The 12378-nt window shown below is 37.0% G+C and overlaps 1 protein-coding gene across 3 annotated transcripts in view; it reads left to right on the top strand.

Moving 5' to 3' along the window:
- TOGARAM1 (TOG array regulator of axonemal microtubules 1) overlaps positions 1-12378 on the top strand; it is a 1826974-nt gene that overhangs the window by 1557927 nt on the left and 256669 nt on the right. For all 3 annotated transcript variants that reach the window (XM_044074274.1, XM_044074275.1, XM_044074273.1), the window contains exon 19: positions 6390-6579. In XM_044074274.1, the coding sequence (XP_043930209.1) occupies positions 6390-6579 (190 nt within the window). The remainder of the gene's footprint in view (positions 1-6389; positions 6580-12378) is intronic.

The following is a 12378-nucleotide window of genomic DNA, read 5'->3' as shown; positions in this document are numbered from 1 at the left end:
AATATTATTTTAGAACCAGCTGAGAGGTGGTGAAAAAAGAATGGATTGGATCAAATTTATAGACAAATGTAAACTCTAACAGAAAAAAACTGTACAATATAAGGGGTTAAGTTCTACAAAAATATGATAGAGAGCTTCATAAAAAGGCCCTTCAAAAATGTTTTTGAAAAAAAAAAAAGTTGATTAAAATAATAATTGAAGCAAAAGTTCCCAAAGCAAATAATACAAAGCTAGTAAGCAGAGCACTTGGAGCAATAACAGATCATAACAAAAAAACGAATACACAAGCAAATTCATGGGTGGCCAAAATTAACGTGAAGGTCATTTTCCCATAAACAAAATAGTCTACATAGAATATTTCCAGTAGTTGACCAGCATTGTTGGATGTATAATGAACAATAGAAAGAGGAATGGCAGCACATATTCTAACATTGTTCTAAACTAAGTACATTTTGAAGTGATTAATAGAAAAAAATGGTGAGTATGAATGACAGCTTCAGGAAGTGAAGTTTTACTTTAGTTTGGTTGGGGACCTCAAGGCATCAGTTGAAATAGAATCTTAATATCTTTGGAACTACTTAAAAACCACTATAACAAAAAAACAGAGGAACTAGGTTACAGGAAGTTATAGAATTAATGAATTCCTTAAATGACATGGAATTGCAGAGTCAGGGCTTAAAAGAAGGCATTTTATTTAAAAATAAATGGAGATCATGGGCCAGACACGTATAGGGGGGGAATATATATATGTATATATATATATATATATATATATATATATATATATATATATATATGTATATTTTATATGTGTGTATATATATATATATATATATATATATATATATATATATATATATATATATATACATAGGCTTACAATCAAAATTTGAAATGGCAGTTATACAACTGCCACTTGTTTGAAATCGCGGCACTCAAGGTCTGCAATGCCGAACTGCATTCTCGGTACAGTGAGGAGTGGGGAATTTCCCATTTTCACACCAAAACAAAATCTGAACACAAGTACCGACCAGGTAAAAAAGCTGGAAACACGGCAAAACGTCCACAGGTTCTCGAAAACTCTTTTAATTCACAAAACAAACAATCCTTCCACAAAAGATAGATCAAGCGCTTTCGCCCGGGCTCTCCCAGGCTTTATCAAGATAAAATCCAAGTACATCCCATTGTCTTTTATACTACTGTGTTAATACATTAATCAAACCCTAATTATTCAATTATTAAATTAAATAATTTCCACATTTAAAGGTACATTGTTACATAATATTATTCCTCACTGTAGTGCGATCTCGGAGTTGGTATATTTAAGTTGCAGGGGGTGTGGGGGTGCAGGGGGACTTGCCTCCCTGCAAAACATTGATGCTAATAATGACTTTCGATTCCGAAAGTTCTGTGTTGTGAATGGGACTGTCACAGTGATGATTTCTGACTTTATGAAGGGATCATTGTGTATATTTTCATAGTTTTGGTTCAGCATTGTGCATAAACACACAACTGCCATTCCGAATTTTGATAGTAAACCATATATATATATATATATATATATATATATATATATATATATATATATATGATAGCTATTGGAGGATAAGAGAAATAGTTGTTCATTGAAATTCAGAGTTTGGAATTAAGGAGGAGAGGGCATTAATTTTATGAAAGGCATTCTCACTCAGTCAGAAATGAGTTAACTTCTGTACCAGGTTGGATCAGATGTATTAGTCAAAGTAAATCTGATACTCTTAACTACACAATCAAAAGATTCCAAAAACTATTCCAGCTACCTGGGCATTAGTTGAGTGTACCATGTATGAGGAGGATTGCATGGTTTGTGTTCATTTGATGATGGTTGGAATAAAGCAGCATCCTGTAAGAAAGATTGTGTCCAAGTGGCTGTCAGAATGTATCATACTTTGTTCCATAAGCTGTAACAAGATTTTACCTAGTAAACCCAGAGTAGCAGGAACACCACAGTGGATGATGTTTATATATATATATGCTGCTGTGGCATGGGCTTCATTGCATACTTTTGCAAACCACTATAAGCTGGATGTCAGTTCTAGGTCTTTCTTTGGAGCTGCCATACTGAGGGACATTCTGTCCTAATATTACCTATAAGGTTTAGGGCTGAGAGCTCTTTCCTGATGTTGAAGTGGACTGACTGGATCATTTAAGATAAGTGCATTATGTTGTTGTTTGTCTTTCGGCTTTTTCCCGGTAAGGGGTCGCCACAGTGGAACTCCTGTCCGCTAATGATTGGCAGTAGATTTTTACTAAATGCCGAGGTGCCAGCTTGACGCCCAACCTTCAACGAAGGCACGCCCATTTACGCACGCCTGTCTTTCGAACGCTACCCAACCGCGGGAAGGACATGCAGACTCCACACAGAAAGTACTGCCAAGCAGAGAATCGAACGGGAGAACCTCTTGCTGTGAGGTAACAACGCTACCGCCATACCACCGCGATAAGTGCATTATGTACTTGCATAAATTAGATGTTCATGATGCATGTCCATTCTCATCAGCATACCCAAACACCGTCCCTCTTCCCCCTTCCATAGCAGTTCGCAGTGCACAGGCCTAAGGAATATGACCATTGTTATTTTCTAGTGATATTGAATTGCATTCTACCCAAAGCATGATCTTAATCTGGTGAGTGGAGGAGGTAACATGCATTATAGAGGCAGTGAAGAATTTTGGAGCCTGGGACAGCCATAAAGGTGTCAAGTGACTGTTGCCATTGGCTAACAGTCCTCTTGCTGAAGCGCACAGACCTAGATCATGGAAATCAAATAGTATGGTAAGTATGTCATTTCTGTTTACTCTTCCTCTATTTAAAACTAGCCAATTAAAATGTAAATACTGACAGTAGTGTTTGCTGGACAGTCTTTTCTTTCATAGATGGATGCCAGTAGCTAGACAACAACACTCAGTAGTCACCCTTATCAAAATAAATAAATAAATGAAGATCCACAAATTTATAAAATTAAAAAATAAATAAATATGTTTATTATGAGTAGCTAAATAAGATTTTGAGACAATTAAATATGCAGATGTATTATAATACTTCAAAGAATTTAATGTAAAGGTTTACAACAGACAGCTTTGCACAGAATCATTAACTTGCCAGCTAAATATTCCTTAAATAAAACCTGGCTAAAAGAATTTCTTGCCTTTATCTACCCCTGTTGAAAAGGGTAAAATAAATCCGTCAAAACAAAATTTGCTCTTTCATGGAGGTATGAAGTTCTTGAAACATTTCCAAGGTACCACAAAGACTTTTCCCAAAACAGCTTCTGTGAGTTGCCTCTTCAAAGCAAGAGGGTAGGTCTTTACAGCAAGAGGTTCATTAACAGTTTACATGTGCAGGTGTGCTTTATATGAATCTACACTGGGAGATATATGCAAGTCTTCCAGATAAGTTGTCCCTTCATTGACTGAGTGTCCATGGTACTTTTTATGTCAGTCAGTCAAACAGCAGACATCAGCTGAATGATGTAATGCTTTAAGTAACTGGAGTGAACTGTTTCAGTCTGTCTTACGATAATATGTGTTTTTGTTTCTGGTATAATCCCTTATACAGAAAAAGTTACTGTATCTTTCACAGTTAGGCATCACAGTTAACTACAGCTGTGTAGCAAAATAGTTGTCTTCTGTTTTCTTGTTTACATTGTTTCTACAACATTTTATGTTTTAAATATCTGCCATACTTCACAGAAAACAGTTGCAGGTTTTATACAGTTTTGTATATTACATTGCTCTTGATGCATTAAAAGCATTTGCAAATTTATATATATCTTTTCTCATTGTTGAAAAAAAGCAGTTGCAAGTTCAATTATGTTTACATTTCAGAACTGAAGAAATACCCACACTTTAGTAAATTATTTGTAATTTCTTTGTGAAAGTCATGAATTGCCATAAGCAGATCCTTTTCATTTATAGAAAGTGATAAACTGCATTTAATGCATGGAGTGCCTCAACTGTATTCCAAATCTGAGAAAAATACAACTTTGTTAAACACCTTTCTGGAGTTTAATACCTTTGAGATGTGGAATGTCATACTTGTTTCAGCCTGCATACATCTTTACGTTCCAGAGCATATTTGTAAAAATAAAGTAAAAAGCATAATGCATACCTGTCAAATGTTTAGATTTTCACAGAATGTCCAGATTTTATTTCTGTTCCTCAAAACATATGTGGTTGTCTGGCAAATTATTGAGGATTGGACTCCTTAAATAGTGGTAGACATTTGATTTGCATACTTTATGTTCTTCACAAAATGTATGTTAATACAAAACCTGTTACTCTAACAATTTTCTAAGCTTATAAGAGCAATATTTAAAATTGTCCCTATTTCTGAGCCTTTGTCCCTGCATTCCTTTTGGGTTTGTCCAGATTTCTTGTGTTTAGAGATTGAGGAGTATAAGCATAAGCCAAACAGATGTAAATATCTTATGAATAGTAAATGCTATTAAAAAGGTACAGTCAATAGTGTTATCAGCAAAAGAAGAACTATTTACAGTAATAATAGTGCATTCACAGTCTTTACATCAGTACTGTAATGTAATGCACACAAACCCAGAATTACATACATATGCAAAATTTCACAAACATCTTTTCATATGTTGGGAACTGTGCAAACTAGACGTGCCACAGCACTTTTGTCTGCCAGACTTGAGCTGTCACATGACAGCAAGAAACTCCTTTCTGTGTGCTTGTGTACATAGATGTATACAGAAATTTGAAAAGTGATGCTTATTTGTATAATTGACGAGAGCAATGCTGATTGGGCTCCCCCTCACCCCTGAACTTAGATATACCAACTCCAAGATAGCCATATCTTGGAGAGAAGAGAATATTCTAAGAAATGGCCATCTCAGGCTTAGTACATATATCTGTTTTTTGGCCATTCATTCTCTTGTGTTTCAGGACTCTTGTCTAGAGGGACCCAACATTTCAAATGGTTAACACCGAATGTCTTTCAAGGTGTAGAACATCTTCCAGAAGTTCATCTGATTTCATACAAGAGTTTGTAAGTCATGTGGTGTGGAAATATTATATATTTTCACAATTACTATTGTAAGAAGCTATCAGTGTCTCCAGTTTGATGTACTATACATGGACATTGACAGTGTATTTTTCTGTTTCCAGCTGTGACATTTCATACCATGTCCTACAGTGTCATGTAGATATTAAGATATGAATAACATGTTGCAAACTGATGAATATATTCACTGCCAGACATTCTAGATAAGTAATCTTAATGGAATTGTGTTACACCTTGTTCATGCCTGTGTACCTGTTATTAGTTGGTTAAGTCATTTAGGTAAAGACGCTAGCCCCCAAAATACCAGGATGCCATAAGGAGTGAAACCTGTTAAGCAGAAGTACATAGAAAAGGCTAGATGTGAATGAATTAATGCACCTTTCTATGCTGTTAAACTCTAGACTCATGCTAGGGCATAAACAGTGGCAATCTCAGAAAAGTGGCAAGAATCTAATATGGCTTTAAAAGTTGTAACACTCCTTAGGTTGCCATACTGATTTTTTGTGTGCAGCAGCATAAATGGTATTATAACTTTTAAAGCTGCCACTGATCAGAGACATACACCACTTCCAAATTCTGCATGATTGAGAGCGCTAAGTATTTTACTGCTTTGCAGTCTTATAGTTTCTTTTCTTTTTCCCCTTTCTATCTTGTTGTTTTTTCTCCCTGTCTTATAATACTTTGGTAAAGCTAAAGGTACATTTACTACAAAGACATATCAGCCACTCTAAATGTGCTACAACTTTCAAATATAAGAAACACTTAGATCTCATACATTCCTCTCTCCTCTCTCTCTCTCCATTTATATATATATATATATATATATATATATATATATATATATATATATATATATACGCATTTATATGTCTTTGTGTAAATGGTAGTATAAGGAGCAGCTAAATCTCCATGCTGTCAGAAGAATTATGATCAAAATTCTCTGATCACAGCCAGGTGACTGTCATATATACTTGAAAAGAATATCAAGATTCACATTTTGAGTTTTGCTTCACTGTGTTGTTGAGGTGAATTTTCTGGCATTCATAATTTTGTTATGATCAGAGACCCAGTCATAATGTTCTGTATTCTTCACAGCTGACTTACACGCCACAACCAAACTAAATATATGCTAAAGAACTGCAGCAGTAGAGACAAGAGTGGTGTTGTATCCATAGACATACCTATTCAGAGTGTAGTAAGTGGCTGAAAAATGTCCTTTGTGATCATTCCACTTAGTTAATGAGTGACTCAATGAATGAATAAGTCATGTGTAGTTTTACTTCTTTGTATGCTGTTACTGATAAATGTAAATTATTATCTTTCAACAGAGATATTGTAGATGTACGAGATATAGCATGGAAGCCCACTCCTCGGAAGCTAATAGAAAATGCAGAGTATGTGAAGGAATTGACAAGTTTGCTGAATTCAAAAGACTTCCGTGACCGTATCAGAGGAATTGACCAACTAATGTCAGATTGTCTGAACGACCAAGACCTTGTTGCTTCAAACATCATTAAGGTAAAAACTTGAAGATTACTTCCAAATATGCTTTGATTTTAACTTGCCCCCTCTAACTCAACATTGTGCATTTTGGCACCAAGACCTGGCCTGTAAATTTAAGGAGAATGGAAAAAGTGTTAGTTATTTTCCTTCAGGGAAGAGTAGTGACTTGATTAGCTGCAGTAGTGGTAATTTCATACTGAATGGGTGGCATAAGCCTGGGAATCTTGTTGGCTAGTCTTACTTAGGCCCTTGGGCCGATAGCCTAGTACCTAGCTATGAACCTATGAATGAGCATACCTCTCAACTATCCAGATTTTCACAGAATGTCCAGATTTTTCCTCATATTTCTGTTCTGTTCCTCAAAAAATGTGTAGTTTTCTGGCAAATCTCTGTGATGATCTGAAGATTGAAGTCACTAAATAATAACATATATTTCAGTTTTGGTCTTCATATCTTTCAGAAAACACATGTTAGAACAAACCCTGTTATTCTAGCACCTTTTTAAGTTTACAAGAGCAGTGTGTAAAATCTGTCCTTATTTTTGAGTCTTTGTTCCCCATTACGTCAGACTTTGTCCAAACTTTTTGGATTAATAGGTTGAGAGATATGTGAATGAGCCAAAGACAAAGTTATGCTTAAGGCTGCACAATTAGAAAACACAAGTTAACTTTACCAGAATAATGAAACAGAAATGTTTATTAACGGGCCTTTACTGCAGACAACAGTTTATTTTTTTAAGAGTAACATTTCAAAAATGAGCATTCTTGCTACGTTATTAACATGTTTCATAACAGTGTGAGATAAGTATTCATTTATTTATTTCCTTTACTATTGCTAACTGAGTAAATCCTTCTGAAGCAAAACCTGTTTGTACTGGTGTGACCAAGCATCAACAGGCTACAGATGCCAGGTAGTTATGCCATTCAGACTATGAGACCAAGCTTGTCTTGAGGTCTGAAACTGTTTTACTTAACACCTTAATGAGAGTCGAAATTTAATGTTACAATACTGAGCACTTAAGACATTTTTTATGCTGAGCACAATTGTATATAAACTGCATTGGCTTTGTGAACCTCCACCTCCAGCTTTCATTTGATTTATTGCTACCTACTTTGTCTTTTATCTGCTTTTGATATTACTTCTCCTGTTTAAACATAGACATATAGAAAGATACTAGGCTAGCAGCCCTGGGCCCTTTTAAGCCTAACCAAGCAGAATTTCCAACTGCTACTTGTTACTTTTATACATAGGAAATAGTTATAATTTTTAGCACATCAGCGTCCTCTGTGTGGCAGAGACATAACTGTCACCCCAGGGGTAAATCTGCTGTTTCACATCCATTTGTCCAGTTTTTGTTTGAATTGGATGAGGGAAGTACTTTGATTTACATGAATAGGAAGCATGTTCCATAGTAGTGGAAGCCTTTGTGAGATGTACCTGTCTGTCCAGCATGCCCTGTTTAGATTATGGAAAGGTTAAAATCCTTGGAGCGGATGTTTCTGATACTAGTGTTTTTGTGGATATGGAGCAAATTCATCAGTATAGGGCCTGAGGAGGCCTTAAAACTAGGCAGAGTTCACCCCTTAGCAGTCTAGAAGAGAATAAGAATAGGGAGAGTGACCCTAGGTCATCCCCATAATTCATGTTTTGGATTCCCTGGATTCCTTTAGTAAAGAATTTCTGTGGGATTTTGAGTTGAAGCTTGTGCCTTTGCAAGTACATACCATAAGGACTGTTGTACTTAATGACTGGTCTAATAAGGGCCGAGTACAGTGAGACAGTAGCCTCCATAGAGCTGGATACAATGCCCTTACTTATAACTTGTGCTATATAAAATGACTGCCTAACTGTGATGGGCAAGTTTTGGTCAAATAATAGGTCATTATATACATAAGTCCCCAGATACACAAGTACTGTTTCTACCTTACAAAATATATTGTCAATGTTGTAGTTTGAGGAGGTTGATGATTTACTGAAGGAAATGATTATGCACTTTATTGCATTTAGTATGAACCTGTGGTTCTTACACCAATTGTTCATTTATGTGAAACCCTCCTGAAGGGTGTTTGTGTATTTGGGGGATTCTGTCACTGTTCCAAGCTTGCATTCTTCTGCAACCTTGGTTGGTTACAACCCATTTACATTGGCTAGACATTTGAGAGGTAAATGCCAAACATGAGCAATCCTAGTACTGATTCTTGGAGAACTCCACTTGTGACTAACCTTTTAGTGGAGGTGGAGTCACCTATTATTATCTCTTGTGTCCTCTGTGAAAGCCAGATAGCTACCCAGTAGATGGCATATGGATTTGTTTGTATTTTTTTTAATTTTTCGACTATACCTGAATGGGGAATATTGCTGAATGCCTTGGCCAAGTCCAAATAGGCCGTAAGAACTGATTTGCTCTCATGCGTGGCCTTTGTAACCTTCTCTAAGAAGTGCGCCAGGTTCAGCAGACATGACCTCCTGCTGATGAGCCCAGACTGACTAGGGTCCATTATTTCTAGATTTATTATGTCTCTGCATATAACATCTATGACTTAACAGATTACACTGGTAAGACTAATGGATCTGTAGTTTCTCAGATCAGTAAGATGCCACCCTTGTGCACTGGAATGACAGTTGCCATCTTTGGTTCTATGGGCACAAACCTGGTTTCAAGGCTGATATTGAATAGCTTCATTAGGCGTCCAATAAGTCCTGTTTCAAGTCATTTAGGAGGCACCCTGGTATGTTACCAGGACCCATAAATGCTGTGTACTTTGCTTTGGAGAACACCTTTAAGACCTGTTTTCTGGTGATAACAGGGGGTAGTATGGATTTTGGTATTTCCATAGTGGTGGCCAGGAGGGATGATGGACTGACGTTTGTGCTGAATTTATCAGCCAGTAGGTTTACAATGTCATCTGGTGTGGTAGATGTGGTGCTTTTACCACCATTTCAGCAGACAGTTGCATATTAGTTTTCAGCTTCCTAACATAGCTGAAGAATGCCTTATGGTTGTCTTTAGTGTGAGAGGCTGTTTTCAACTCAGATTTGGCTTTAGTGATTTTGACTTTACTCTTTATCTGCTTGTTAAAGGCTATGCTTGTGTTTTTGTTATGTTTCCTATATTTTAGCCATGACTTTTTACTCTTGTTGTATAGTTTGTTTATGGATGGGGTCCACCAAGGTGGTTTATTTTGAAGATTTTGTTTTGCTTCTTTTAAGTGGGAATAGCCACCTCTATACAGTGGTTAAGTGTTGGGAGAATGCATGCGAGAAGACTTCAACATAGGCTGCTGAACTGTCCTGGTTTGGGGGGGGCACAAATTTTGGCAACATATCACTCAATAGTAGATAGTTTGCTTTAGAATAATTTTTGAACATTCCAGGGTTTGAAGGGGGGTTCCTGGTCCAGTATAATTTCAAAATATATGGCTTTATGGTATTACCTTATTGAAGGGATGAAGCATGAGATGGGGGTTGTAGCAGCTCCCCATATTTGTGATGATCAAGTCAAAGATCTTGTTTCCTCATGTGGGAGTTTCAGACAGTTGTTCCAGAATGTTTGTGTTAAAAAAATTCAAGATTTTCTTGACTGGCCTGTTTGAGGATATGTATGTTTCCCAGTGTATCAGTGGTGGTTGAAGTGTCCCAGAATTACCATGTTAGGTCCTTTGCTTAGTGACTCAAGTTCATTTTGGTATTTTCCAGTTCTGTATCTGAAGTTTGTTTCAGTCTTGGTGTCCCACTAGATCTTTAAGTTTTCAAGTTTTCATCTTTAGTATTCAACAGGTATGCTGTTCTGGAATCATTTGAGTTAGCTGATTATTCTGATTTTTGCCATAAGTGTGTCACTGATTTCATGCAGTTGGACCTAATTAACTTTATTAGGTGGATCCCTCGTCACTTGCTGTGATGTTTTGTGAACTGTAAGTACCCATGACTATACCATCAGCACAGATGTTTTTTTACCCTGATGTTATACTGCCTGGATTTCTTCTCTGGCTTACTCTTGACCTTCGGTCCTATGATATTAACTTTTATGACATCTAATTTGGTATAGAGCACATTTTGCTTTGAGGGGAAGTTATTTTATGATTGTTATTTCATCCACAGTATTTAATCTTTTATTGGTCTTTATAGCACATAACCACCTTGGGCATTTTGATTTCATCTTACTAAATTGTGCTGTTAATTTCAATTTTCTTTGTAGGGCAGTTGTCATTTTAACTTTTTTGTAGTTTTCACTGGGTCATCAATTTGTTTTTGAGGTTGTAAGGTTTTGGTTAAGGTATTTAACACTAGTGTATTTTATCTTGTTAATAGTTAAAGTTTTGACTTTTCTGCATTTCTGTTCTAATTTTACTTCTTACACTTAAAGTTGACTGCTGTGGCTGTATTATCAATTCATTATTTCATGCCCTGCTTGTTTGTGCTTACTTCTTTGCCTAAATCTCTGTTTTAGATTTGTAAAAACTTATATGTTCTGCTTAAGCACAGGGTTGAGCACTGAAGGTGGGCCTAGGTGAACGTGTCTGGGTTCATTCCAATGCTGGTCATTTATTTCCACCCTGAAGTTAACCATGTTAATCCATGTATAGCTTTTCTGCATGTTGTATTCTTGTTCCTGGGTTGGTCAGTGGGATCTACAATATACTGGTCCCATAAGTGGCCTCTGTAGTTGAATGTAATGTCCATTTATAACAAGTGTGTGATGGTCTCTGACTGGTGGCATCATGTGGACCTTGCACTTGGTACCCCCACTTGTAGGTCTGTAACCAGACAGCAGAGCCTGAAATGAAGATTAGTGCTCTACTCCTTTGACAATTTTTATGAAAACTGGGTTAGATGAGAACTTTGCCCAGATGGGACAAGTTTGAGAGATGTGTAGCTGTATGTTTTGCAGCTGAGTTCAGAGTTCTCAGGATGACCAATAGGACAGATTACTTTTTTGAAACTGTCAGTGTCCTTCCAGATCACTGTTGCAGTATTCATAACAAAATATCATAACAGAAGGGATCTCCTGCCAAGGATAGCCAAACATCCAGCCAGTATACCAAAGCCTTTAGTACTTAGGAGCTGCTCGCACAAGGCGTAGAGCATAAAGGTGATGTAGTGATGCACACATTCAGAACTACTTTGCCACCAATCCGAATGCCATCATTGAACATCGGTCTGAATGCTTTTCTGCTGTGCTGTTTATCAGGTTGTATTTAAAATAAATCCCCTGTTGTAGTTTCCCCTTATATTTCTTTTTTTTTCTTTAGTGCTGGTTGGTTTCATGTCATCCAAAAAGGAAAAATATAGTGTGATAGGCAGATTCCTCATAAAGACCATCATGACCTGTGTCTTTTCTGTTTGGGTGCTTCCTACAACCATATGTAGTGTTCTGTCTGCCAAGCTTTTGTCCCCAAGCCTCTGCCTAGTTGTCTCTCCTCCTTATCTATTTACTTTGAAAACCAGTGTCTTAAACTGTTGGCTCAAGGTCCTGTGGTAGCATCTTCCCATGCCAGTGGTCAGCCATTGGCTAACAAAAAGGTCAAAAACTTTGATCTGATATGGCTCCAGCCTCCCGTAGACATGTCTCTTGAGGCTAATGAAAGCCTGGTGGATGGTTTTGTAGTTGCTTTGGATTCCTCTGCTGGAGCCCTGTTGGAGGCCAGCATGAATCTGACTCGCATGTCCTCAGTGGCTTTACAAATGTCTGCTCCAGATATTGAGGGAGAACCTTGGCTAATTATATCTGAGGGACCAAGGGGAATTCCACAGATCTTGGTGAGAAAGGAGATCCCAAGTATGCTTATTGAGTATTGCCAATGGTATGACCTT

Source organism: Protopterus annectens, chromosome 6.part0, assembly GCF_019279795.1.
Source record: "Protopterus annectens isolate FY-2018-M chromosome 6.part0, PAN1.0, whole genome shotgun sequence".
Lineage (NCBI taxonomy): Eukaryota > Metazoa > Chordata > Ceratodontiformes > Protopteridae > Protopterus > Protopterus annectens.
This window is presented reverse-complemented; position numbering and strand designations above follow the sequence as displayed.